We start from the raw sequence: 25,577 nt of genomic DNA, 5'->3' as shown, positions 1-25,577 counted from the left end.
GAAAGTTCCTTTTTGGTTAAAATTCCTGTGGACAAAGTAATCTGTGAGTGGGAAATTGTGGCCTGGGGCAGGGACAAGGCAGGTACAGGCGGTGACTTGGAGCAGGTAAAATCCTTTGGAAACATTGACTTTTGAAATAAAAGCTGTGGCTCCACCTGCTGAGAACCAGTTTTCAATGCCACTCTCTCTACCCCCGCAAGTCACACTGTGTTTTGTTGACTCCTGTATCCCCTGCCCCCAGACAGTGACTAGTCATAGCAGGTACTTAGTAAATACTTGTTAAGTGAACGAACTTTTGGTAATAGGGGTTATTAACATGCACTTGACCTGTCATGGCAGGACAGACCATTTCTTATGTACCAACTTCTTAATTTACAAATGGAGAGAATGAGTGGATATATAAGGAAGTAATCACATTTTGAGATGATTTTAATTTCTTCAGTTTTATCCTCACTGAACTCTGAGTTAGAATTTGTATTAAAGACCGAGAAAATCTTGAGCGCATAATAGCTAGTATTTAAGGAGTGTTGGACTTACAAAATGCCCCCTGCAGCTCTCCAGGTTGTTAAAATTAACGTTTGTATTTTACAGTGCGGAGACTGAAGCCCTCGAATAACTGTGTAAGGGCTAGAGTGGTTTTTTGTTAGAAAGACCTGGACTTCGGGGGAACAAATCTTGGAAATAGTTTATACAATAATTCAACAGATTTTTCTCACAATGGTAGATCTCCAAGTGTGAGTTTTTTTTTTTTTTTTTTAATAGGGAAAGAATGATTGTGATCTATGCTCGTATCCCACAGAAGAAAAGCTCTGTATTTGAACTAAAACATTTCCATATTTGGGATTGACCAGATTTAGTTTGTTAGGAGGTGGACAATTGCCCTTTTATGGCCGCGAGACACTCCATTACTGCTTTATTTCTCTTCAGCTTGGTGGCTCTGACACTTCCTCAGGCAATCCTTTTCTCTTCCTGTTCACTGCTCTGTTGCATCCCAGTGTTCTCTGTATCCTTTCTTCTCTTCCTACCCCACAACCTCCTCTCTATTTTACATGCAGCCTTAACAAATAGGAATATTTGCTCTGCAGTCTTCCTGTTTGAAATAATGTGTGAACAGTGCTTTTGAGTGTGAGAACTGGGCAGACCAAGTGAGAGAAAGGAGGATGTTATAAAAATAGTATGAAATGTAGGTCCTAGCAAGTTGTCCAGAAGTCAAAAGGGTTGACCCCAGGACAAGTAGTATTCCTCTGTCAGATTAAAAGATTTGTTGAGTATAATGACCAGACTGGTTGGATTAATTCTTGAGGAATACTGGAACCAAACCAAGGCATTGAGGGATAACCAGGAAAAAAAAATCAACAATTAGAACTGTGACTCCCCTTTAACTTTGATTTTCATTCCAAAGTTCAAATTTATACTTAGAATTAAGGATCTAATTTTAGTCTTAAACTTTCCTTCATACCTAGGAACCACCATCATTTAAAAAGCCCAGAAAGTTAAGGGCGCCTGGATGGCTCGGTCGGTTAGGTGTCCCGACTTCGGGCTCAGGTCATGATCTCGAGGTTTGTGGGTTCGAACCCCATGTCAGGCTCTGCGCTGACAGCTCAGAGCCTGGAGCCTGCTTTGGATTTTGTGTCTCCCTCTCTCTCTGCCCCTACCCTGCTCGCTCACTCGCTCTCTCTCTCAAAAATAAATAAACATTAAGAAGAAAAAAAGCCCAGGAAGTTAATTTGTCAGTTGCATCAATATTATTGGCTTATACGTAATGGATCTTATATTACTATTTGATTATTGAAACTACAATGAAAAATTGCCTGGGTGAAATTGCTGGAGACCTATACCTGGTATATGTAAGTTTTCCTATCAGATTCCTCAAAACTGTGTAAAGGAACATGGACTTCTAAGTACCTTGTTTCAGGAGTATTGTTTATAGCCCCATTTAGATCTTGATAAGAATCTATCAAAAACATGGATTAATACTTTTTTGAAGATGTCAACATGGCTCATTAAGGAACATTGGTATTGTTGAGCAAGTAATAATAGTAAACTATAGCAGGACATTCTCCTTAGGAAAAGTAGATAGTTTAATTAAGGTGAGGAAATTAGTCATCATTTTAGGTTTTTGGACTTGGTAAAATAGTTTCTTTTTCTCTCCTTTATAAAACTTGTAAATTTAATAATTGACTTATTTGGGAGACTATAATTTTTTTCTCCAATGTGGAAAATAGTGTTCTAATTTCAGATCAATTTGTTCATGATTATTTTTAATTCAGAATAGTTCATCTAAATAATATTATAGTTTAAGAGCTACTATTCCATAATTTTTTTTTTTTTGGTTTTGCCACCTTTTTTTCTTTTTTAACATATGACTTGCTATTATTCTGGTTTATTGGGTTAGTGAACACATACTGTCTACAGGCTTATATTTGAAAACTTGATGTTAACACTATACACACTTGAGCCGACTTTAATGTGAATAATATAAGCTTATAGGTTTGGCCATATTTCTCTTATGCACACTTCTATTTAAAAAAAAAAAAAGGTTGTTCAGCATAAAAGTTATGGCCTAAAAAAATCCACTGTGCCTATCTGATTTATTGAGGAAACAGGTTGGCATTTTTTTTTTTTCTCCTATAGCTCTTTAAAGGCTCTGGATTCCACTAATCCCTACAGCTATTAACACATCAGATTTCCCTGGTTTATTTAACCTAGTGGCATTGTTTCATATTTTCTAGTTTGATTACTACAGCATTTCATTCTTGAGATTCAACAGTTTTTGTTTGCTGAGAAATAGTTTACAGGTTAAAAAATGATTTTTCTGAAACATTAAATTTTCATATGATGGGTGGTTTGTTTAATGAAAAAAGAAAATAGACATTAATTTATCAGTGAATTAGGGAGACAAAAGTCCTTATTTTGGGAAGATAAAGAAGATAACCAGTTTAAGGACCAGAGTATGGCTTCCTTATGTATTTATGTGTGGGTCTCATTATCTTGACCTTAGTATGGTCAATGCATAGTCAGAGGTAGGAGAAAGTCCTGCCTTGTGACTTTCTGAGCTCAATTTTCTTTCTAAGTTTGAAATAATGCCTACCTGTCAGGGCTATGAATGAGAATTAAGTGACAGCATATATAAGGAGATACATGCTATTTGTTGTTACATACTTCTCTGTTCTGCTATATGAGGCCAGTTTAGGAAGCTGTGGATAGTAGTAATGAGAGCTTCATTTAGCCTTGTGGAATCGGGGAATGGAAATAGAGAAGATAATTTGAGATACAGTTGGCAGCATTAGTCAATGATTTGTTTATGACAGGAGGAAAGAATGAGAAGAGGTCAGTAAGACTACTACTGTAGAGAAACGACATGTCTTCAGGGAGCATGCAGGTGTAGAAGTTGGTAAAAGGAATGTTAAGAATTAAGTGGCTGCAGTAGAGTTTATCTTTAAGGAAGACCTATCCTCCTCTTTTCTAGTTTGACAGTTTGATGTTGGGCTGTCGACTAGACAGTAAATTAACTCTGACAGCACAGCTTTGCAGTTTGCATAATTTAAATTCATAGCACAGCAAAACACTAAGTACATACATACGTGAATGACTCAGATGGTGAGTAAAACATCGTCCTATTAAAGGTGGTTATTCTCGTTTTCTTTGTTGCTACCCTGACTCCCAGCTTTTGCTCCTGTGTTAGTGCTTCGACACCATCAGTTTCTGATGATCTGTACTTTTAATCACTTCATGGTCGTTCCCAGTTCAGAACCTTTCCTTTATGCTGAGCAGAGGTCCTCAGATGATTCGAGTATTCGGCTGCTTTTCCTCCCACCCAGGGCAAAGCAGTTTGCCGTCAGATTGCACTCTCAACTTCTGTGCCGCTGTCTTGCGTATTACCTTTCAGAGTCCTGGGCCTCCTGTGAGGCTTGAGGAAGCAGATACTAGCTGCTGGGTCCGTGATTTTGGTCCTAGCGGTGCGTGAAGGCAGCGTGACAAGTTACTGGCTCGGATAGACTTTGGCAGAAAGCCATCTTTTAAGCTTTGAATTGTGGTTAAGACCACTTCTTCAGAGTGGTTTAGGCATTACCACAAATGCAGGTCTATTATATTATGGCCTGTTGTAATTCAGAAGAAATGTGTTGTTTTGGGTATTAACACTCAACGCTGAAAGGCATTTCCTTATTCATGCAATGGTATTATAAAAAACATAAACATAAACATTTTGGAAGTCTCTTTCCCATTCTGATCATATGAATTTTGATCATTTTATTATTTTTGTTTATTAAAATTCTCCATTTTAATTCAGTGTCCTATCTTACATATTTTAAAGTGATAATTGGCATCGTTTATTATGCCCTCAGGGACAGGATTCTTTTTTTTTTTTTTTTTTTCAACGTTTTTATTTATTTTTGGGACAGAGAGAGACAGAGCATGAACGGGGGAGGGGCAGAGAGAGAGAGGGAGACACAGAATCAGAAACAGGCTCCAGGCTCCGAGCCATCAGCCCAGAGCCTGACGCGGGGCTCGAACTCACGGACCGTGAGATCGTGACCTGGCTGAAGTCGGACGCTTAACCGACTGCGCCACCCAGGCGCCCCTGGGACAGGATTCTTTGAAACTGCTTAACTCCTTTATAAACCCTAGTCCTAGCCTTACCTTTATTCATTAGACCTTATTCTGGCTACCCTATCCATAAATGTTCTGGTCCGTGCTTTTTGAAGGAAAATAAAAGGCGGATGCTCTGCTGAATTCAGATACTTGAGAATACCAAACTGTGTTAGAGATTTGGCTATGTAAGAAATTGGCCAAACATGGTTTGATGGAGGTTGGGCTGGTACTGTGTTTGTATAATTTCTATCACCATAAAAAAGAAGAATGTAAAACCTCTTTGTTTACTGAAGATGTTTGTGTAGATTCTTGGTTCCTTTCAACTCAGAAGAAAATGTACTTTGCAGAATTATAATCGATAGTGTAAATAGTAAAGTCATAAGACACAGTTCCCACTACAATTGTAACATTTTTCCTTGTGCAACGAAAATGTAAGAGTAAATGTCAAATTTATGACAAACATATGTGGGCACACACGTGTCTGTATGCATATGTGTGTGGTAGCCAAGGTGTGGCTCCTCTGGCAATTGTCTTTAGATTTACTGAATTTTATGTATTGATAGCTTTAAACAGCATTTTTTTCACTTTCTAGTATTCGAAGAAAATTTTACCCTTTACCTTTAAGATTTAGTCAGTAGCTGAAGCATTGGGAGGGTAAAGAAGGTTTCCTTTTTGGTTTTTTGTGGACCCCTCACTGAAGCAAACCACATCTGTGCTTGTATCGTAGAAAGTTTTAGGATCAGTTACTGCACTTTACAATTCTAGCATAAAATTCATATCCCTGGCCCCATGTTCGCATGTTAGCTAAATTCCATCTTAATGCAGAGTATATGGAAAACCATGAACATTATACTTTAGCTCTGTTTTTTTTGTTGGTTTGTTTTTAATGTTTTATTAATTTTGAGAGGGACAGAGACCGAGTGCGAGCGGGGGAGGGGCAGAGAGAGAGGGAGACACAGAATCCGAAGCAGGCTCCAGGCCCCGGGCTCTCGGCTCCCAGCTCCCAGCTGTCAGCATGGGAGCCTGGGGCTTGAACTCAGGAACCATGAGATCATGACCTGAACCAAATTCCGACACTTTAAATAACTGAGCCACCCAGGTGCCTGGGCAAGGTAGTTTTCTGAGCTAATTTCTGCATCTGCATAATGAGGATAATAGCACCTACGTTATAGGACTGATAAGTGTATGCAGTTGAGATATGCAGGCACAGTACTAGCCTTACGCCAGCCTTCTAGTAGCTGCTGTTACAGTGTAGTCTGTATGGATAGGGACAGTGTGTCTTATTTGTTGCCACATGTTCCAAGTCTAGTGCAGTGCTTAACACACGATAGGCACTTAAATGTGTGTTAAATGATTAAGATAAAAATAACCAGAATATGGGAAAACAATTAAACCATTTTCTGTCTCCTTCCTTTTCTCAGTTTTAGATTAGATAGGCAAAGGAAGCCAGTTTTAAGATTAATAATGGGAACATTTTAATCCTAGTACATATTCAGCATTTTTTCCATGACATTTCATAGTTAGTGATTTTTTAAAAATACGTAATCTTGTGGTAGATGATTTGCCACAGATGATCCTGATATTTTGCCTACTAAATAGGAGAGAAGATTGTGGGAATATCTGATCTACAATTTGGATGGAGAGGGAGGAAGACCAATTTTGTTAGGATTTATATGCCCATTGACATGATATTTAACTTTTCTTAATATGAAATATATCATCCTGGAATGGTGTAGCCCAGGACTAGAAATCACTGCCTTATGAAGGCAATAGGAATGAATTCCAGGAAAGAACTCTTTCCCTCCACCCCCCCCAACCAGCCATTCATTCAAAAAACAATTAAGAAAAATATACATAATACCCACATACACACATATATATTTCTAAATTAATGTCATAAACCTACAGAAACAAAGCACACAAATTGTAAACGTACAATAAAGTGAATCTTCACAAAGTGAATATACACGTGTGACCATCACACGCATGAAGCAAGAATGTTACCAGCTCCCTGGAAGCCCTTCTTGTTGCCCCTTCTGGTCTCTCTGCTACTCTCCCACGGGTAACCTGTATCCCGATGAACACTGCACATTAGTGTGGCTTGTTTTTGAATTTCCTATAAACAGATTTATATAATTTTGTGCCTTTTTGAGTCTGGCTTCTTTTGCTCGCGATCAGCGTATCACATATATGGTGATAGTTTGTTCACTTTGGTTACTGAATAGCACTCTATTGTATGATTATTCCTTAATTTATCTGATCCTTGACACTGGTCTTTTGGGTTGTTAGTTTTGGCTTATGTCTGATGCTACAGATGTTCTTGTACATGTCTTTTGGTATTCATTTATATACATAATGTGGGGAGAGTATTTTTACTACTTTGGAATTTCATCGGCAATAATAATCTCAAGTCAGCAAGCAATATATTTTAAACTGTTGTCAATGGGCTAGCAGTATCACTACATTCTAAGGTGTACTTGCCTTAAGGAAGAATCACAAGCCTCCATGTCCTGCCTAATTGCATGATACTGCTTCTCAGGCTTTTCTGTTGCATAGGCTGAGTCAGGACTAAGTAGGGAGACACCCAGTGGACCTAACTTTGAAAGGGAAACATGCTTTTCCTACTCCTCCCATTTCCTTCCGTGTGATGGGACCTATGTGATGTATGATGCTTGGCCTGTCTCCACATACCAGGTGTGTGGAACATTTTATTTTTAGAGCGTTAGGACTCAATATAGAGTGTGGCTTTAACATTTCAAGTTCTTTTGGTTTAATAGTTGTGTGGGGTTTTTTTTACTGAAAATTACTTATTTTTCCATAACTTATTCTCTGGAGGCAGGAACTCCTGATGTAACCATTTTTCTCGTATCCTTTCCTACTAAAAATCTCCTTGGCCCTTTGTACTGTAGGGTAAGCTTCCATCTCAGAAATCATTGATGGCCACTTCTTGGGGTTCTGACCTATCTCAGTGTCAGACGTTTCTTGTTCACTTGTCCGAGGCCGTGGTTAACAGGTAACTGGAGCCCTTCCCAGACAGATGTTTTATACACTAAATGTTGCATGTATTTGCAAGAGTAGAACCCACGAAGAACAGGTGGGAAAAAAATCCCATTGTGGATGGTTATACTGTTATGGCCTTCTAAATTTTCTGTAGGGAGAAAAATGTCTTTTGCTGCCTTCTTTTTTCTTTTCAACCCCTCCCTCCCTTCCTTCCTTTTTTTTTTTTTTTTTTTTTTTTTTTGACTCACTAAGGTTAGAATATTTAAGGATGAGAAAAAAGTTAATACCTCTTCTGATTAATAATCAGATTTATTTCTTCCTGCAAAGAAATTCCAAGTGGCTGCTTAGCCTTTAAAGAACTGACAACCTTAACATCTCTGACAGAAAATTTGTAGGGAGGAAAAAAATCTTCACTGCTCGTAACTTGAGGTGGGCATGAAAAATAAGAGGGGACATGCGTGGGAGAAAACTTTGTGACTTCATCTCATATATAAGCCAGTTGTCCGTGATCACTTGTGGATTTTCTATGAAAGGTGTTTAGTCCTAAACAGTTTTGTTTTTTTTTTTTTTAATTTTTTTTTTAATGTTTATTTATTTCTGAGACAGAGACAGAGCATGAGTGGGGGAGGGTCAGAGAGAGAGGGAGACACAGAATCGGAAGCAGGTTCCAGGCTCTGAGCTGTCAGCACAGAGCCCGATGCGGGGCTCGAACTCACAAACCCTGAGATCCTGACCTGAGCTGAAGTCGGTTGCTCAACCGACTGAGCCACCCAGGCGCCCCAGTCCTAAACAGTTTTTGATGGGTTACTTGTACGCTGTCTGGGCTGCCCTTCCTTGGAAGGGATAAATTCTAGGGCAAACCTCTCTTTCTCCTTTCGTATCTTTGCCTTGATGGTGGTAGGAACCGTTTGTGTGTGTGTCTGTGTACATGTGGATACACATGTGCTGTTTCTATTTATATGTTCATATACTCCTCATTTGTTTGTTTTGGCACCTGCTTGTTGGTGTTTAAGTTACTGCACAGCTGCTGTTACTTGACCTGGTAGTAACTTAGGACCCCTCAAAGCTGAGCCCTTATCCCTCTCTAAGCCGTAGTTTAAGGCAAAACTAAATGTGTTTTTGTGTGTGGTAAATTATATATGACGACATAAAATGTATCATTTTAACCATTTTTAAATGTACGGTTCAGTTGCATTAAGTGCCTTTACATTATCGTACAACTATCTCCATCCATCTCCAAAGCTTTTTATCTTCCCAGACTGAAACTCTGTACTCTCTCTGCTCCCTGACCCCTATCCCCAGCCCCAGCCCCAACTCCTGGCAACCAGCATTCTACTTTTCTGGCTCTGTGAATGTGGCCACTCTAGGTACCTTATATAAGTGCAATCCTAGAACATGTGCCCTTTCGTGTCTGGCTTATTTCTCTCAGCATAAAGTTTTCAAGGTTCATCCACGTCGTACCGTGTGTCAGAATTTTCTTTTTAAGGCAGAATAACATTTCATTATATGTGTATACCACATTTGTTCATTTCTTCATTCATCAGTAGGCATTTGGGTTGTTTCCACCTTTGGGCTGTTGTAAATAATGCTGCTGTGAGCAATGGTGCGCAAGTATCTGTTTGAGTGCCTGCTTTCACTTCTTTTGGGTTTACACCCAGAATTGAATTTGATTGGTCATGCAGTAACTGTATGTATAATTTTTGGAGGAACCACCACACTGCTTTCTATAGTGGCCGCACCATTTTACATTCCCACAGTACAGTAAGGTACAGAGGTTTTAATTTTCCCATATCCTCACCAACACTTGTTATTTTCTGTTATTTTTGATAATCACCATCCTAGTGGATGCGAAGCGGTATTTCTTTATGGTTTTGATTTGCGTTTTCCTAATGACTAGTGATGTTGAGTATCTTTTCACGTGCTTATTTGCCATCTGTTTATCTTCTCGGACAAATATATCTGTTCACGTCTTTTTCCTATTTTTTTCTCCTGTACCTATTTTTAAATCAGGTTTTTTGTTGTTGAGTTAGAGGAGTTTTTTATATATTCTGAATGTTAATCCCTATGAGATACATGGTTAATTACATGTATTTCTAAAACAATATAAATGTGTATTTGTTTTGAAGGGTCGATTTCAGTTTTACCATATTTGTTAGAGTAAATGTCGTTGAGTAATCCAGCCTTGAAGCAGTAGTGCTGTTTTACTGAGTGCTTATTCGTACCAGGTACTCTTTTAGGTGCTATACATAGGTCAACATTTTAAATTCTTGTGAGACTCATATGGAAGTACTGTTATCTGTGTTTTCAGTTGAGGAAAATGAGACATAGAATTTAAGTAACTTCCACTTGTTGGCATTAAATCTGGGATTTGAATTTAAGCAGTGCAGCTCTGGAGTCCACGTACTTACCACAGCACTTGTCTACCATTCCCATGTGTGATACTCTGTGTTCCATCAGGTGACACTTTGCACCTCTTGAACGCGGCCTTAAAAGGCAGTTCATGAGGTCAAGTGAGGCATTTGAAGGAGTTCTTAACAAAAATTAAGCAGATAGCTAACATTGGAACCTATTTAAAGCTCTTTAAGTTGCATTGTATTTCCCTTTGTGGAAGTATATGTTTTCCTTAAGGGTGTGAATTTCTTTATTTGAATTGGGCATATGTTTTTCTAACGTAGCTTTCCCAGGGAAATTTGCTGAGACTGTTTTTTGAGTAAATTCTTAACTCGTATGCCTTTATCTATTTTTACTTTAAGCTACCTGTGTTGTACACTTGGTGTGTGAGTTGATTTCTAGAGAATGTAATTTTATTTTGCTGTTTATCTAAACCAGACTTAATTAGTAAAGAATAAGGCACCTATTAAATTGTGTGACACATTCTAGAACAAATTGGAATTCTTGCTGCTGCCTGTAATTATCACAAATAATTGTGTATAAGGTGTATGTATTTTTTTATATGTACACTTGGGGGAGATGAAAATGTGGACCTTATTTTCTCATTCAAAATGAATGCTGCTAACTGGTTTGCTTTTTTTTTTTATTTTTATTTTTTTATTTAATGTCTTTATTTTTGAGACAGAGAGAGACAGAGCATGAGCAGGGGAGGGGCAGAGAGAGAAGGGGACACAGAATCCAAAGCAGGCTCCAGGCTCTGAAGCTGTCAGCACAGAGCCTGACATGGGGCTCAAACTCATGGACTGTGAGATCATGACTTTAGCTGAAATCAGACGCTTAACTGACTGAGCCACCCAGGCGCCCCTAACTGGTTTGCTTTTTTAGGTATATATGGCCGCGACTGGGCGGTGGTAGATAATCAGAAAGTGATTCCTAATTGTACACATGACATTTACTTTTTTTGTTGTTGTTAATACAAATGATGCTTTATTCATGATGTTTCTTCGTATGCATATTTTTCCACAGTCACAGATTGTCTACCTATATAATAAATTTCTTGAATTATTAACAGACATTGTTAAAATGTGTTCCAAAAAGATTGCACAAATTTAAACTCCCGACAGTGTGTGAGATTTCTGTTTGTCCACTTGTGCACTAACACTGAGTATTAGCAAAACTTTACATCTGTAAGCGAATCTTGCATAATTATCAAGAGAACATAAAAGCTGTATCAGGAAGCTGGCCATAGTCTTTTATATGACACCTCCCCTGAATGTTTTTGATAGGTTTGTCACCACCAGTTTCTGTGGCAAAGCAGGGTCAGGCCAGCAACTTGATCGAGAGATTAGTGTTTCTCAAAATGTGGCCTTTTTATTCTGATACAATTTCAGTTTACAGAAGAATTACAAATATACTACAAGGAAAATGCCAGGTATCTCAAGTGTTAACATTTTACCACATTTGCTTTATTCTTCTGTATGTCTACACACACACACACACATGCACGCACGCACACTTTATTTTCTCTAGACCATTTGAAGGTAAGAAGTAGACAACTTTCTTTTAGTTTCCCTAAATATTGTGGTGGTTGTTTCTAATAAAAATAAGGACAGTCCCTTACATAACCCCTGTACAATTATCACACCTAGGATGTTAAGATTGATATAATCCTGTTCTCCACTCTGCTAGCTCTATTCAGATTTTGTCAGTTGTCTGAATAATGTCCTTTATAGCAGAAGTAAATTCTGGATAGTATGTTGCACTCAGTTATCATGTGTCTTTAGTCTCTTTTAATCTGGCCAGTTCCTCAGTTTTTTATCTTTCATAACCTTGATGCTTTTTATTTTATTTTATTTTTTTAGTTTTTAACGTTTTTTATTTATTTTTGAGACAGAGACAGAGCATGAACAGGGGAGGGGCAGAGAGAAGGGGAGACACAGATTCTGAAGCAGGCTCCAGGCTCTGAGCTGTCAGCACAGAGCCCGACGCAGGGCTCGAACTCACAAACCTCGAGATCATGACCTGAGCCGAAGTCGGGCACTTAACCGACTGTGCCACCCAGGCGCCCCCAATTTTTTTTAAAATTTTTTTTCTTTTTTTTTTAATGGTAACCTCGATGCTTTTAAGAGTATAGTTCAGATACTGGGCGCCTGGGTGGCTCAGTCGGTTAAGCATCTGACTTTGGCTCAGGTCATGATCTCACCGTTCATGAGTTTGAGCCCCATGTCTGGCTGTGTGCCAACAGCTCAGAGCCTGGAACCTGCCTCGGATTCTGTGTCCTCCTCTCTCTGCCCCTCCCTCCGCTCACACTCTTTGTCTCTCAAAAATAAATATTGAAAAAAAATTTTTTAAGTAATTAAAGTATGGCTCGGTTATTTTGTTGACTAATCCATGCTTCAGGTTTAAATTTTCTCGTGTTCATCTTCAGTTTCTACATTTTTTTGGCAGTAACATCACAGAAGTGATAATGTACTCTACTTAATACATTATATTAGGAAGCATTGTCGGTTTGTCCCATTCAGTCTTTTGATAAATGAAATTAGCATAGTTTGCCCAGTGTACGGTTGCCCCCTCTTCTAGAAGCCATAGATTTTAAGATGCATACTTTTCATATAAGATCTCATCTGCAGTGTTAATGGATGCCAGTGTTCTCGCAACTCAGTTATGCCATCTGGATAGTAAGGCTTATGGCTCTTGCAGATTTAACCCGAGAAAGCCCTTCCCCAGGTAATGGATTTTGGAAAGGCACCCCCTTATCCCAGTAATAATATTGGAAATATCTAAGAAGGCAGATACTGAGAATAGCTGGAGATGATGGTCTCAGTCACCCTTCAGTTATGTCTTTCCGCTTTTCCTGTTGCTTTTCACAAACTGCTGCCACATTGTTACAAAGATGACTTTGATATTTTTCTTTTATTGTAAAGAAAAGGTAGAATCAAAATTAAAGAAACCATGCTTTTAGATGTTCTACCAGTACAGGGAATTGGGGGAAGCACGTTTCTTCACCTGATGGGGCCAGCTGCAAGCATGGCTTGTCTTTGAAATCTACCCCGTAGGATATTTGTTCTCATAGAAACACATTTAATACATGTGATGGCCAGGAGGGCACGTGGTGCCAAGGACCACTGGTTGCACCTCAACAGGTTGTGAGCAGTATTGTTACCAAATGTGATTCTTGAGGGAAGAGCAAGTTCAAAACTAGAAATTAAAGTAGAACAAAGGCAGACATGTTTTGCTCAAAGTTGTGTGACTTAATAGGCTGTTTTCTGCCACGGACAGAGAATGGATGAGCTTTTTACAGTAGAGATAAATTACATATTTATTTTTAAAAATTTTTCAATTGGTTAAATATTAATCTCCAGTTCTATCCAATAGGTACAATATGTAGTTTCTAAAATTTTACTTTTGTTAATTACATAGAAGAACATCTTTGCATATATTTCACTGTCCATGTGTCCTAATAGCATATACATTCCATAAAGACATAGATTTGTTCACTGATGTATTCCATATATCTATACTTGATTTCTACTAGGTGAATGAATGAATCTGGAGACAAGGACAGAATGTTATATGTAGCCTTTTCTAATTAGCCTCTTATATTTTTTTGTGAGTAAATTATCAAACAGCTTCCTAGTATATTTTGCTTTCTTTTCATATTATACATTATCATAAAATAGAATAATAATGTGTATTACCTATTTGTTTCCTTCTGGTGGCATGGCCAGGTGTGCATTCTTGAGGATATGAGTCAACATTACTAATTTTTCCTCAATCAAGTGCTATTTTATTTCACTGTCTTAAATCATGGGAATCCCAATACTTCCAACTGTATAAAATTAATATGCTGTTTACAGCAAATTTGGTATAAAATTTAGTTTATGAGTTTGGATTGTTCATGCTTTCTTTTCTACTCATTTCCTGCAAATACTACACCAGTGTCTCTTGCCTTTATTTTATTCTCATTTCTGTTAAAGCAGAAAATTTGTGAAATACAGTAAAATAGAGGCAGTTGCTTTTAGTTCCACAACCCAGGGGTACAAGAGTTTCCCAAAGACTTGAGCTTGCTTTTCCAGCCACCTCTGTTTTTAAAACTGATGTTCTAATATTGTTACTCTAGATAACATCAGGTTTTGGGGACTTTTTGTAGCAATGTGTCATGATCAAGTCATGATCTCATGGTTCATGGGTTCGAGCCCTGCATCAGGCTCTGTGTTTCCCTCTCTCTCTGTCTCTCTCTCAAAAATAAATAAACATTAAAAAAAAAAGCCAGAATCATAACTTTCCCCCTTAGATATATAAGCAGATTATTATATATTATTACATTTAGTCAGAACTACATTTTATATAATACAGCATGCATATAATTTGAGAAACTTCTTGCCGATGAGATATCGATAATATATACTATCAAAAAGATAATTGGATAGCAGTGATTCTTTGTCACAATGAAGAATTAATTCCGTATTTTATAAAATTAAAAGCATCCTTAGAGTACTTAGGGATTTAGATTATTTTTTATTGTTAAATACACCATACACCTATTATGAAAAGCATTTTACATGAGAGTGGTCTACACTTGGTTGGTCCAACTTATTTCTGGTTCAGTTGTTAACACAGATCATGTGAATAGACACCTTGTTTTTATTTTTTATTTTTGACACCTTGTTTTTAAAATAGATTGCAAATAAAGATAAAAATTTATGCCTGTCTTACCATTCCCTATTATAAGAGTGAGAGATAGAGTTTAATCTTTAAATTATAATCAGTCTATGAGAAATTGATAATGGACTGTAGTCATTTCTGCTGAAAGGTGAATATTTTGACTGCATGATATAAATATTACATCATGAATTTTTTTGAGTCATTCATGTTTAAAAATGGACCTTCTTTTTTGCAGTAGATAATTCTTGAAGTTGTATATATTGTATATCAGATTAGTAGTGAAAATTACAGGATTCATAATGCACCTTATTATGTAACTTGACATTTTAAAATATGTAGACCTATAAATTTTATTAAATAATTAGCATTTAGTTCAGCTGCAAGCTTCAGAATACTTCATTGTGAACCTAGTAAATGCTTTCATGACTTTTCTTTAAAAACCCATTTTCTTATTCTTCCCCTATTGCAGTAAATACAGTAACCGTTAGTTTTAATGAGATAGTGTGATGGCGTATGCATTAAAGAAGGGACTGGGATCGCTCGCAACAGTTAATGGAGGTGCTTTATTATCTAGTGAAGAAGCAATTTAATTTTATTAACAGATTCCTCACCTTAGGATGGTGCCTAGATAGAATGTTGCTAAATTTTGAAGTGCTGTTCCAAGCTCAACATGCAAACTTGCTGAGTTCTCTTGCTCATGTTTTCTGTAGGGGCAGGAGGGATTCTGCAAGAGAATGTTGTGTAATTGTTGATTTCATCCAAGGGGTATTTCCAAAAAGGAATAGAGACAGATATTTTAATTAGCACTTAGTTGTTAATCTAATTTTGAAAGCATTTCAGAGCACCGAGAAACAAAATTTATGTTTCAATTGTGAGTACAGTGGATCTCTTACTCGTCCTGTAATAAAGCTATGTCAGATCCGAAAGGGTGCCTGATGGTTGGAATATTAGTATGGAATGCTAGTATGAAGGGTACCATGTCATGATCTCCATTGGAAAGTTTTATTTATTTCGTTAGCTGTGTCTCCGTAAAATTTTCACCGTTTTAACCACCTCACTTTGCTTGTCTTTATAAAGTGCAACTGTGCTCTTTCTTACATACACAGTATATGCAAAGAAACATTTTAAAGGCTGTCTTAAACTTCTTGGTTTTTGTAAACTATATCTAACGTAGTAAGGCAGTTTAATGGTACGTGTAATCAGTTTGAAAAATTCAAAAAAGTCTTCCGTTTGGAAAAAGATTCAGGAGTAGATTTTCAGCTTTAATTCCAGAACTGAAATTTACAGATTAGCCAGTAGTTCAGTGAGTGTTTGTTGTTGTTGTTTTTTGTTTTTCAGTAGTTCATTGGTTTAGAACCTGTGGTCTTCAGTGGCCCTGCTGATGTTGCTGCTAAAACATTGTGTTTTGTTTCTTGGTTTTTATTTATTTTATTTTATTTTATTTTTTTAACGTTTATTTATTTTTGGGACAGAGAGAGACAGAGCATGAACGGGCGAGGGGCAGAGAGAGAGGGAGACACAGAATCGGAAACAGGCTCCAGGCCCTGAGCCATCAGCCCAGAGCCTGACGTGGGGCTCGAACTCACGGACCGCGAGATGGTGATCTGGCTGAAGTCGGACGCTTAACCGACTGCGCCACCCAGGCGCCCCGTTTCTTGGTTTTTAAAATTGAATATCCTGCAGGGCAAAATCAAAGAATTAATAAGTAATTCTTCCAACAGAAACTTAGATTGTTTACTCCTATTTTTGTACTATTTGAGTTAGAATACTATTTCAGTATTTCAGGGTTAACAAAAATGTAGTCACAGATACCCATTGTTTATAAATCCTGAGTTCATAAACAATGTCATATAGCATTAAATTACACAACAAAATGTACTACATCAGATGCTAAGGCTTTTATCATCAAAGTTAATAATTTTGTGGGACATTAAGTACAGTAGAGAACTCTTAAGTCAAATTAGGCTTTGCAACCTGTAACTGATTATGAGCAAGTCACTTAGCCTGTTTGTAACTTCAGTCTGCTTGAAAACACAATTCTGTTGGTCCATTTTCAAGTGTTGTGCTTCCACCATCTCTTAGAGAACCTCGCAGTGGAAATAGGTCATCACGTAGAAGTTAGTTTCTTCTTCCTCTATACTTATTTATTCTTATTAACATCACGCTTAGTTCCTTATTTCATAATTTTGGCTTGCCAATTTATAACAAAAGTGTAGTAATAATGACTAACATTTGTTGAGCACTTACTGCATACCAGGCACTATTTTATGTGTTTCTAAATATTAACATATTTAATCCCTTCAACACCTCTTTGAGGTAAATGTAGTCACGGTGCCCTCTTCCCATGTGAGGAAACTAAGGTCTGGAGAGTCAGGTAACTTCAAAGTTACACAATAGGAAAATACTAAATCATGGATTTGAACTCAGCTAATTTTACTCTAGAGAGTTTTTCTTAACCTCCGTGCTGTATTATAATTGCAGCCTAAATTGTGCTTTCTTGACCCTTGCTCAAGCTTTTCTCCTTGCCCTCTTATAACCAGTTGAAATGCTTTTGTTTGTCCACTTAGCCTATTTCTTTCTGAAGGGCCATGTACTAGAAGCTTCTTGAGTAGTCAACATCTAGGTTTTTTTTTTATTTTGTTTGCATATAATTGACACAGTGTTACATTAGTTTCCTGTATAGCATAGTGATTCAACTTTTCTCTGTGTCTGCTGTGCTCACCGTAAGTGTAGTTACATTCTGACACCGAACAACACTATTACAGTGTCGTTGACTATATTCCCTATGCTGTGCCTTTTATTCCTGTGACTTACTCATTCTATAACTGAAAGCCTGTGTCTCCTGCTCCCCCTCACCCATTTTGCCCACCGCCCACTCCCTTCCCTCTGGCAGCCATCAGTTTATTCTCTATAAGTCGGATTCTGATTTTTAATTTTTTTAACTTCACATATGAATGAAATCATGGGGTATTTGTCTTTCTCAATCTGACTTACTTCCCATAGTGTAATACCCTCTAGGTTCATCCATGTTTTCTCAAATGACAAGATCTCCCCCCCCTTTTTTTAATGTGTTCATGATATTGTGTGTGTGTGTGTGTGTGTGTGTATGTGTACACACACCATAGTTTCCTTATCCATTTGTCTATCAATGGTCCTTAGGTTGCTTTGATATCTTGGCTCTTGTAAATAATGCTGCAATAAACAAAAGGGTACATGTATCATTTTGAATTCGTGTTTTCATTTTCCTTGGTTTAAGTACTCAGTAGTGGAATTACTGGGTCATAAGGTATTTCTGTTTTTAATTTTTGAGGAACCTCTATACTGTTTTCCACAGTGACTGTACCAATTTACATTCCTACCAGCAGTGCGCAGGGTTCCTTTTTCTCCATATCCTTGCCAACACTTGTTATCTTTTGTGTTGTTTATTTTAGCCATTCTTACAGGTGTTAAGGTGCTGTCTCGTGGCTTTGATTTGCATTTCCCTAATGATTAGTGATGTTGAGCATCTTCTCATGTGTCTGTTGGCCATTTGTATGTCTGGAAAAATATCTATTCAGGTCCTCTGCCCATTTTTAATCAGATTATTTTGGGTGTTGAGTTGTAGAAGTTCTTTATGTATTTTAGATATTAAGTCCTTATTAGATATATCATTTGCAAATATTTTCACCCATTCAGTAAGTTGCCTTTTTGTTTTGTTGATGGTTTCTTTCATTGTGCAAAAGCATTTTAGTTTGATGTGGTCATAGTAGTTTATTTTTGCTTTTGTGTTTCCCTTGCCTTAGGAGACCTACCTAGAAAAATATTGCTGTGGCCACTGTCAGAGACGTTACTGCCTACTTCTCTTTTAGGATTTTTATGCCTTCAGGTTTCCCATTTATGTCTTTAATCCATTTTGAGTTTATTTTTGTATGTATTGTTAGAAAGTAGTGTAGTTTCGTTCTTTTGCATGTACTAGCCCAGCTTTCCCAGCACCACTTACTGAAGAGACCCTTTTCTCCATTGAATATTCTTGTTTTCTTCGTCATAGATTAATTGACCATATAAACACAAGTTTATTTCACGGTTTTCTGTTCCATTGATTTTTGTGTCTGTTTTTGTGCCAGTACCATACTGTTTTGATTACTACAGCTTTGTGTAGTATATCTTGAAATTTGGAATTGTGAGACCCTTAGCTTTGTTCTCCTTTTTTCAAGATAACTTTGGCTATTCTTGGTCTTTTATGGTTCCATACAAACTTTGGTATTATTTATCAGCAGCTGAGTTTAAATTTCAACTCTGCCTGCCACTTAACTTACTTAGTGGGCAAGTTGCTTTCTGCATTTTTTAAATGGGCCAATATGTGCTTTACAGAATTGTTTTATATTAATTAAAAAGAGTAATGTATAGAATATGTATAGCAAAGTGCCTCGCACATGACAGACACTGGTAAGCTCTATACCACCTCTTGGGCTGTGAGGATTTTTCTGAGTGCTGCAGATTGTGTGAGACTGGGTGTCTTTGGTTAGTTGTGGGGTTTTTTTGCAAGGTGTCTCTAGGAGGTATTGGTCACACTCCTCTGATCATTGTGCTACATGCTCAGAGTGGGTATGTAAGGCGTACTTAGGGTGTGTTGTTTTTGTTTAGAAACCATTTTTAAAGTATGTATTTTGTTATTTCTGGGTAAGGATGGTTGCTAAAGGACGTCCCTTTGTGCTGTTCTTAGTAGAGTTGAAGTATACGTCGCAAAGGAGATTTCATGGTGCCTAAAAAGCTTCCTGTGGAATAACAGCCTATATATATTTATTTATTTTTCTTATTTTTTCCAGAAAATTTGGTGAGCGGCCTCCACCTAAACGACTCACTAGGTAAGCATTATATTAGTCTTTCACCCAAACATTAAATGAAAATACCAGATCCTGTCATCTTAAAAATGATATTAGGTGCTCTTGAAGTGATTCAGATACTGGTATCTAGATCATAAGCTTCTTCCCATCCTTCCCTACGTCCTCCCCCCAAAACCAGGCTAATCAGGTATAGTTCAAAGGGGAAAATGAAACCTTTTAAGAAGTAATCTTGAGTATGATATAGTGAACATAACAAAGGCAACAATGTAAAGATAGCTTCCGATACCTGGCCAATCTAGCTGCATTTAGCTAATCATAATTTATTGATTATAAGTGAAACTTGAAAGATAAATGCTTTAAAAAAATTTAAAGAAATATAAGATTTTAACCATTTTAAGGAGACTATAAATACTACATTGTGTTCTAATTATGCGAATTAATTTTACAATATACATTTTAATTACAAATGTTAAATTTGAAAGGATTAGTCTTAAATGATTTAAAATTTTTTCAATCAGCATTTGTAAATAAAAAAGATACCCGTTGCACAGTTACAGCCCTAGAGTTTATGCTAATCCTGCATTGTTAGTATCCTTCAAGAAAATTATATGCATGTATAAGCATATCCTTGTCATTTTTTCTTTTTCTTTTCTTAAGTCTGGCATCATACTCTACCATCGTTCTGGACCTTTTAGCTCCACCTAACCGTACATCTTCTACCTTGTTCTCTTTCATATCTCCGTAGTCTTTTATTGCCTTCACACTGCTCCTTCTTTAATATTTCACATTGATGGCCATTTGGGTTATTTCCACATTATTGTTATTATTAAAAAAAATGTTGTACTCAAAGAATGATGGAGACATGCTACAAGGACACAGAAAGGGAGCCAGTTTAAATAGGTTCTCCTTAGCCAAATCATGAGCACTTTAATCTTCAAAATAAATAATGATAGTAATAGAACCCACAGAATAAAATATAGTTTAAAAGTCTACACTGAGTTAAAGAAATGCCTCTGTAGTGGAGGCTAGGAATTTTTCTTATAGCAGAATTCCATCTAATAAATGGAGAAGGAATGATGGAACTAGGAAATCACACTTTGGCAACCACTACAGTAATAATTGTTTCAGGCAGAAAAACTATCGGTTTAAAGTTTGATGAGAAACAAACATTTACTTAGTCTCTAAGTGTATCCTCACAAAGTATGTATTAATTATAAAGGGAACAAAAGGAGCATGACAGTGAAGAAACTTGGCAGATATCACCTTAATGAAGTGATTGAAATTTAACATCACTAGTAGTGGACAAATAAACATCATGTGCATCCTCAGGAGGATGACATCATGTCACTTTTGTGATGTTCCTGCCAAAAATGCACAAGCTACGTCTAAGCATAAGGAAACAGACACAAATGAGGAACATTCTATAAAGTAAACAACATTTACTCTTCAGACTTATCAAGACGATGAAAAACAAAGACTGAGGAATAGCAGACTAGTGGAGACCAAAAAAATCATGACAGCTAAATTCACCTAAATTCTGGACCGGGAAAAAAATTTTCTTTTGTTTTAAAGCTGGAGTTAGCAAACTTTTCTATATTGGGCCAGATAATAAACATATTAGACTTAGCCACACTGAGGCTGTTGTGACTTCTCATCTCTTCTTACATCCCCAAATCAGCCATAGATATCAATATATAAATGAATGGAATGTCTGTATTTGAGCTCAAATTAATTTAGAAAAATTGGTGGCTGTTCTGATTTGGTGCAAGGGCATTAGTTTCTCAACACTGCCTTCCATACTCCAAATAAAGGACATTTGTGGGACAGTTGGCAACATTTGAATAAAATCTGTATATACAAGTATTGTATCAGTGATAATTGCATTATGCTTGTATATGGGCATGTCTTTGTTTTGGGGAAATGAACACTGAAGTATTTGGGTTCAGGGGCTGTATATCCACAATGAGCTCTTAAATTATTTAAAAACATAATATGCAAATATGGTAAAATACTGATATTTGGGGAGTCTGGAGGAAAGGGGACTAGTACAGTTCTTTGCCTACTTTGGCCACTTTCCTAGAAGTCTGAAATTACTTAAATTAGAAAGGTTTTTTTTTTCTCTAAAGACATTATATACAATTACTTGTTTGTATATATCGGGAAGAAATTTGAAGCAGAATTATTTAATTCACATTTATGGACATTTTGAAATTTATAGTTTAATAGATTATTTTATTTTATTACCAGTAGTAATAGATTGGAATGACTCCTAACCATAGAATATATTTTGGTGAATAAATCACTTGCTTTTAATGGGGATACCTCTGTAAAAATAGCAGTCACTGTGATGGTAATAAAGATCATAAGGAAATTTTCCTTTCCTTAAATATATACAATAATATAATTAGGCCCTGTTTACTTTATCATGATTTTCCATTTACTCTTTAAGCAGTTTTCCCTGTTTGGAAAATTTTTGTAAGCTTTTAAGCCTTCTGCTTTTGGCCAAAATGGAGTAACAGGGACTGGAATTACTCCAAACTGAAACAACTGAAAAAACCTGGACAAAATATATTAAAACAATGTTTTTCAAGATACCAGATGGCAAGCAAGAAAGGACAGTGAGCCTTGAGAGACAGGAGACCCGTGAGGTGAGCTCCACAGTTGCCCCAACTTAGTACCTAGAGAGTTTCTAGGACATGATGTAGGGAGAAGGAATCCAGGTGTGGAGCCTAGGAAGCACCTGGAACCAAGGAGATGGAGCTGGGAATCCGGGGGTCCACGGTGGCTAGAGTTCCCAGGCAGAGAGCTGGAGAGGAAAGAGCTATGTAGTTCTGGAGATCTGCAGAAGGTCCCTTCTTATCTTCAGCTGAGTATCGATCAACACACAAGTGTGAGGAAACTACCCAAGGCTGGGGGATAAAAATCAAGCTAAAGATTTAGAGGGGAAAAACATCCTGAAGCTCATACTACAAACTTGCCTGTTCCCACTAGCTAAAGTGGAAAAATGTAATTCATGATGCATCTACTACAGTACTGCACAGCAGGATTTTCCTTCAACAATGGTGCAAAATTTGGCCAACACCAAATGCTGCTGATTTTACTGTTAGGTAAAAGTTTTGTTAAAAAACTCAAAAACAAGATTGAAAGGATCAAATTCTTTCCAAGTAACTTAAATATATACCAAGACAAAGGTCAAGAATATTTACAGGAATAGAAAAGTATCAAATACTCAGAAGTCAGATTTATTGTGCCTTAACATATAATTAAAATATACCAGTCATACAAAAAAGCAGGAAAATATGATCCATAATGAGGGAAAAATTCAGTCAATTAAAACCAACCCAGCAGTGACAACATCTGACGGAATTAGACAAAGACATTAAAGCAGTTATTGTATTTGTCTTCTATGTGTTCAGTGTGCTAAGACCAGGAGTTTGAGATTTTTTTTCGTTAAAGGATCAGGTGGTAAACATTTTAGTTTTTGTGGCCCATGTATCCTCTGTTGTAACTACTCAGCTCTTTTGTAAAAAAAAATAGCCACAGACGATGTGTAAACAAATAGGCATGTCTGTATGCTGGAGTACAATTTTCTGTCACAAAGAGGGGTGCATCAGATTTGGTTTATGATTGTAATTGCAGATCCCTGAGCTAGAGAAGAGATTGAACAAGTTAAATGGAGGACATGGAAGATTTTAAAAGGTATCTAAATCAGATTTCCTAGAGAGGAAAACTACAATATTTAAGATGAAGAAATACAGTTGATGGGATTAATTATAGGTACATACTGCTGAAGAAGAGACTAATGAACTTGAAGACATAACAATAGAAAGTATCCAAAATGAAGAACACAGAAAAAGTTCTTGGGGTAAAATAACTCAGTCTGTAAGGGAGCTGTGGTTTATGTTCAAGTGGGCTAATATCCAAGTAATTGGAGTCAGCAAAGGGGGAGATACGATTAAAAGAATAGATGAAGAGATAATGGCTGAAATTTTCCTTAACTTGGTGAAAATTGTAAAACCATAGTTCTGAGAACTCAGTGAACCCAAGCGCAAAAGCTACACTGGAGCATATTATAATCAAGTTGCTTAAAGTTGGTGATAAAGAGAAAATGTTAAAAGCAACAGAGAAAAAAGATGTGTACAAAGGAATGAAGACAGATGAGGATGATGAGAGACTTTTCATCTGAAATCTTCCTAAGAAGACAATGAGACAAGAGCTTTAAAGTACTCAAAGGGGGAAAAAAAGGCAGCAACCTGGGATTCTGTCCCTGGGCAAGACAAAATAAAGACCTTTCTAGACATAAAAAAATGGAAAAGAACTTATCATATTCAGGCCTGAACTACTAGAAATGTTAAAGAAATCTTTCAAGCAGGACAGTCATAGCAGATAGAAATCAGATTCTGTACAAATTACTATGAAGAAAGAAAGGTGACATCACTACAGATTCTACTGATATATAAAGGATAACAAACAAATATTATAAATAAGTTTCTGTTAATAATTCAACAACTTTTGAAGAAATGCACACATTTCTTGAAATTAGCAAACTACCAAAGCTTACTCAAGAAGAAACATAAACTGAATAGCCCTAATGTCTAAAGAAATCGAATTTGTAATTATAAACCTTCCCACAAAGAAAACGACAGGCTCAGATGATTTCACTCTTGAGGTCTTCCAGACGTATGAGAAGTAAATTATACCAGTTCTATATACACTCTTCCAGAAAATTGGAGAGTAGGATGTACTTCACAGTGCATTCTGTGAGGACAGCATTGCCCTGTTTTAAAAGCAGGGCAAAGACATTTCAAGAAAATAAAACAATAGACCAGTATCCCTTACAAACACAGATGCAAAAAGTCTTAAATTTTCAAAATGAAAACAACAATGTGGCTTTATCTCACAAATGGAAATCAATGTAATTCATTATATTAACAGAACAAAAAGGAAAATCATGTGGTCACCTCAAGAGATTTAGAAAAGCTTTTGACATTCATCCTTGATCATAATTTTCATCAAACTAGGAACAGAAGGGTATTTCCTGCTAAAAAAGTATACCTACAAAAAAACTATGTTTAACACAATACTTAACTGTGAAAAGACTGAATGTTTTCCCTCAAGATCAGGAACAATGCAAGATTGTCTGCTTTCACCGCTTCCATTTAACATTGTACTTGAAGTTCTAGTTAGTACAATCAGTTCAGGAAAGAAAAGGACGCCATCCAGATTGGAAAGAAAGAAGTAAAACTGTCTTTATTTGCAGACATGATCATCTATATGGAAAATCCTATGGAATCTTAAAAAGCTGCTAAAACTAATAGGTGAGTTTTGTCAAGATAGTAGGATACGTGATCAACATAAAAATGAATTGTTTTTTTATGTGAACGGTGGGAAATTGAAATTTAATAAACAATACTATATATAATCACATCAAAAGTATGTAATTCTTAGGGGAAAATCTGACACGAGATGTAAAAGCCCTGTGCACTTGAATCTTTAAAATATTGTTGAGAGAGCTTGAAGTCCTGAATAAATATTCTTGGGACAGAAGATTCAATATTGTTAAGATGTCACTTCTTGCCAAATTGATCTATGGATTCAACTTAATACTTGTCAAAATCCCAGTGGACTTTTTGTAACAGTTGACAAACTGTGAAATTTATATGGAAATGCAAAGAACCTTAAGCTACATTCAGTAATCATGGATGGTATTGGTGTAAAGACAACCAGGTAAATCACCCTAACAGAATAGTGGCCAGAGGAAGTTTTTGAGGTATATGTTCTTCATTCAAGGTGCAAAGGCAATTTAGTTAAAGGGTCTTTAAAGATTCTGGAACATTTGTATGTCCATATGCCCCTGTCATTTATATACATAGACACAAAATAACTATGATCCGTGGCTAGAACCATATGCAAAGATTAGCTTAAAATATACCTAAATGTAAAACTTCAAATTATATATATTTTAGAAGAAAATACAGGAGAATATCTTTGTGACCTTGGATTAGGCACATATTTCCTAGATATAACACCAAAGCACTAACTCTGGAAGAAAGAAATGAATAAATTTTACCTCTTCAAAATTATGAGTAAAACATTTGTATCCAG

The 25,577-nt window shown here is 36.6% G+C and overlaps 1 protein-coding gene across 11 annotated transcripts in view; it reads left to right on the top strand.

The window, feature by feature from the left end:
* Positions 1–25,577, top strand: part of RBPJ (recombination signal binding protein for immunoglobulin kappa J region) — a 218,639-nt gene that overhangs the window by 158,535 nt on the left and 34,527 nt on the right. For 10 of the 11 annotated variants that reach the window (XM_043572831.1, XM_043572834.1, XM_043572830.1 and 7 more), the window contains one exon: positions 19,455–19,493. In XM_043572831.1, the coding sequence (XP_043428766.1) occupies positions 19,455–19,493 (39 nt within the window). Of the gene's footprint in view, positions 1–19,454; positions 19,494–24,732; positions 24,791–25,577 lie in introns of those variants that run through there. The other variant, XM_043572837.1, reaches the window with a different exon arrangement.

This window comes from Prionailurus bengalensis, chromosome B1 (genome assembly GCF_016509475.1).
Source record: "Prionailurus bengalensis isolate Pbe53 chromosome B1, Fcat_Pben_1.1_paternal_pri, whole genome shotgun sequence".
Classification (NCBI taxonomy): Eukaryota; Metazoa; Chordata; class Mammalia; order Carnivora; family Felidae; genus Prionailurus; species Prionailurus bengalensis.
Note: the sequence above shows the minus strand (reverse complement) of the source record. Positions and strands in the feature narration are given on the sequence as shown.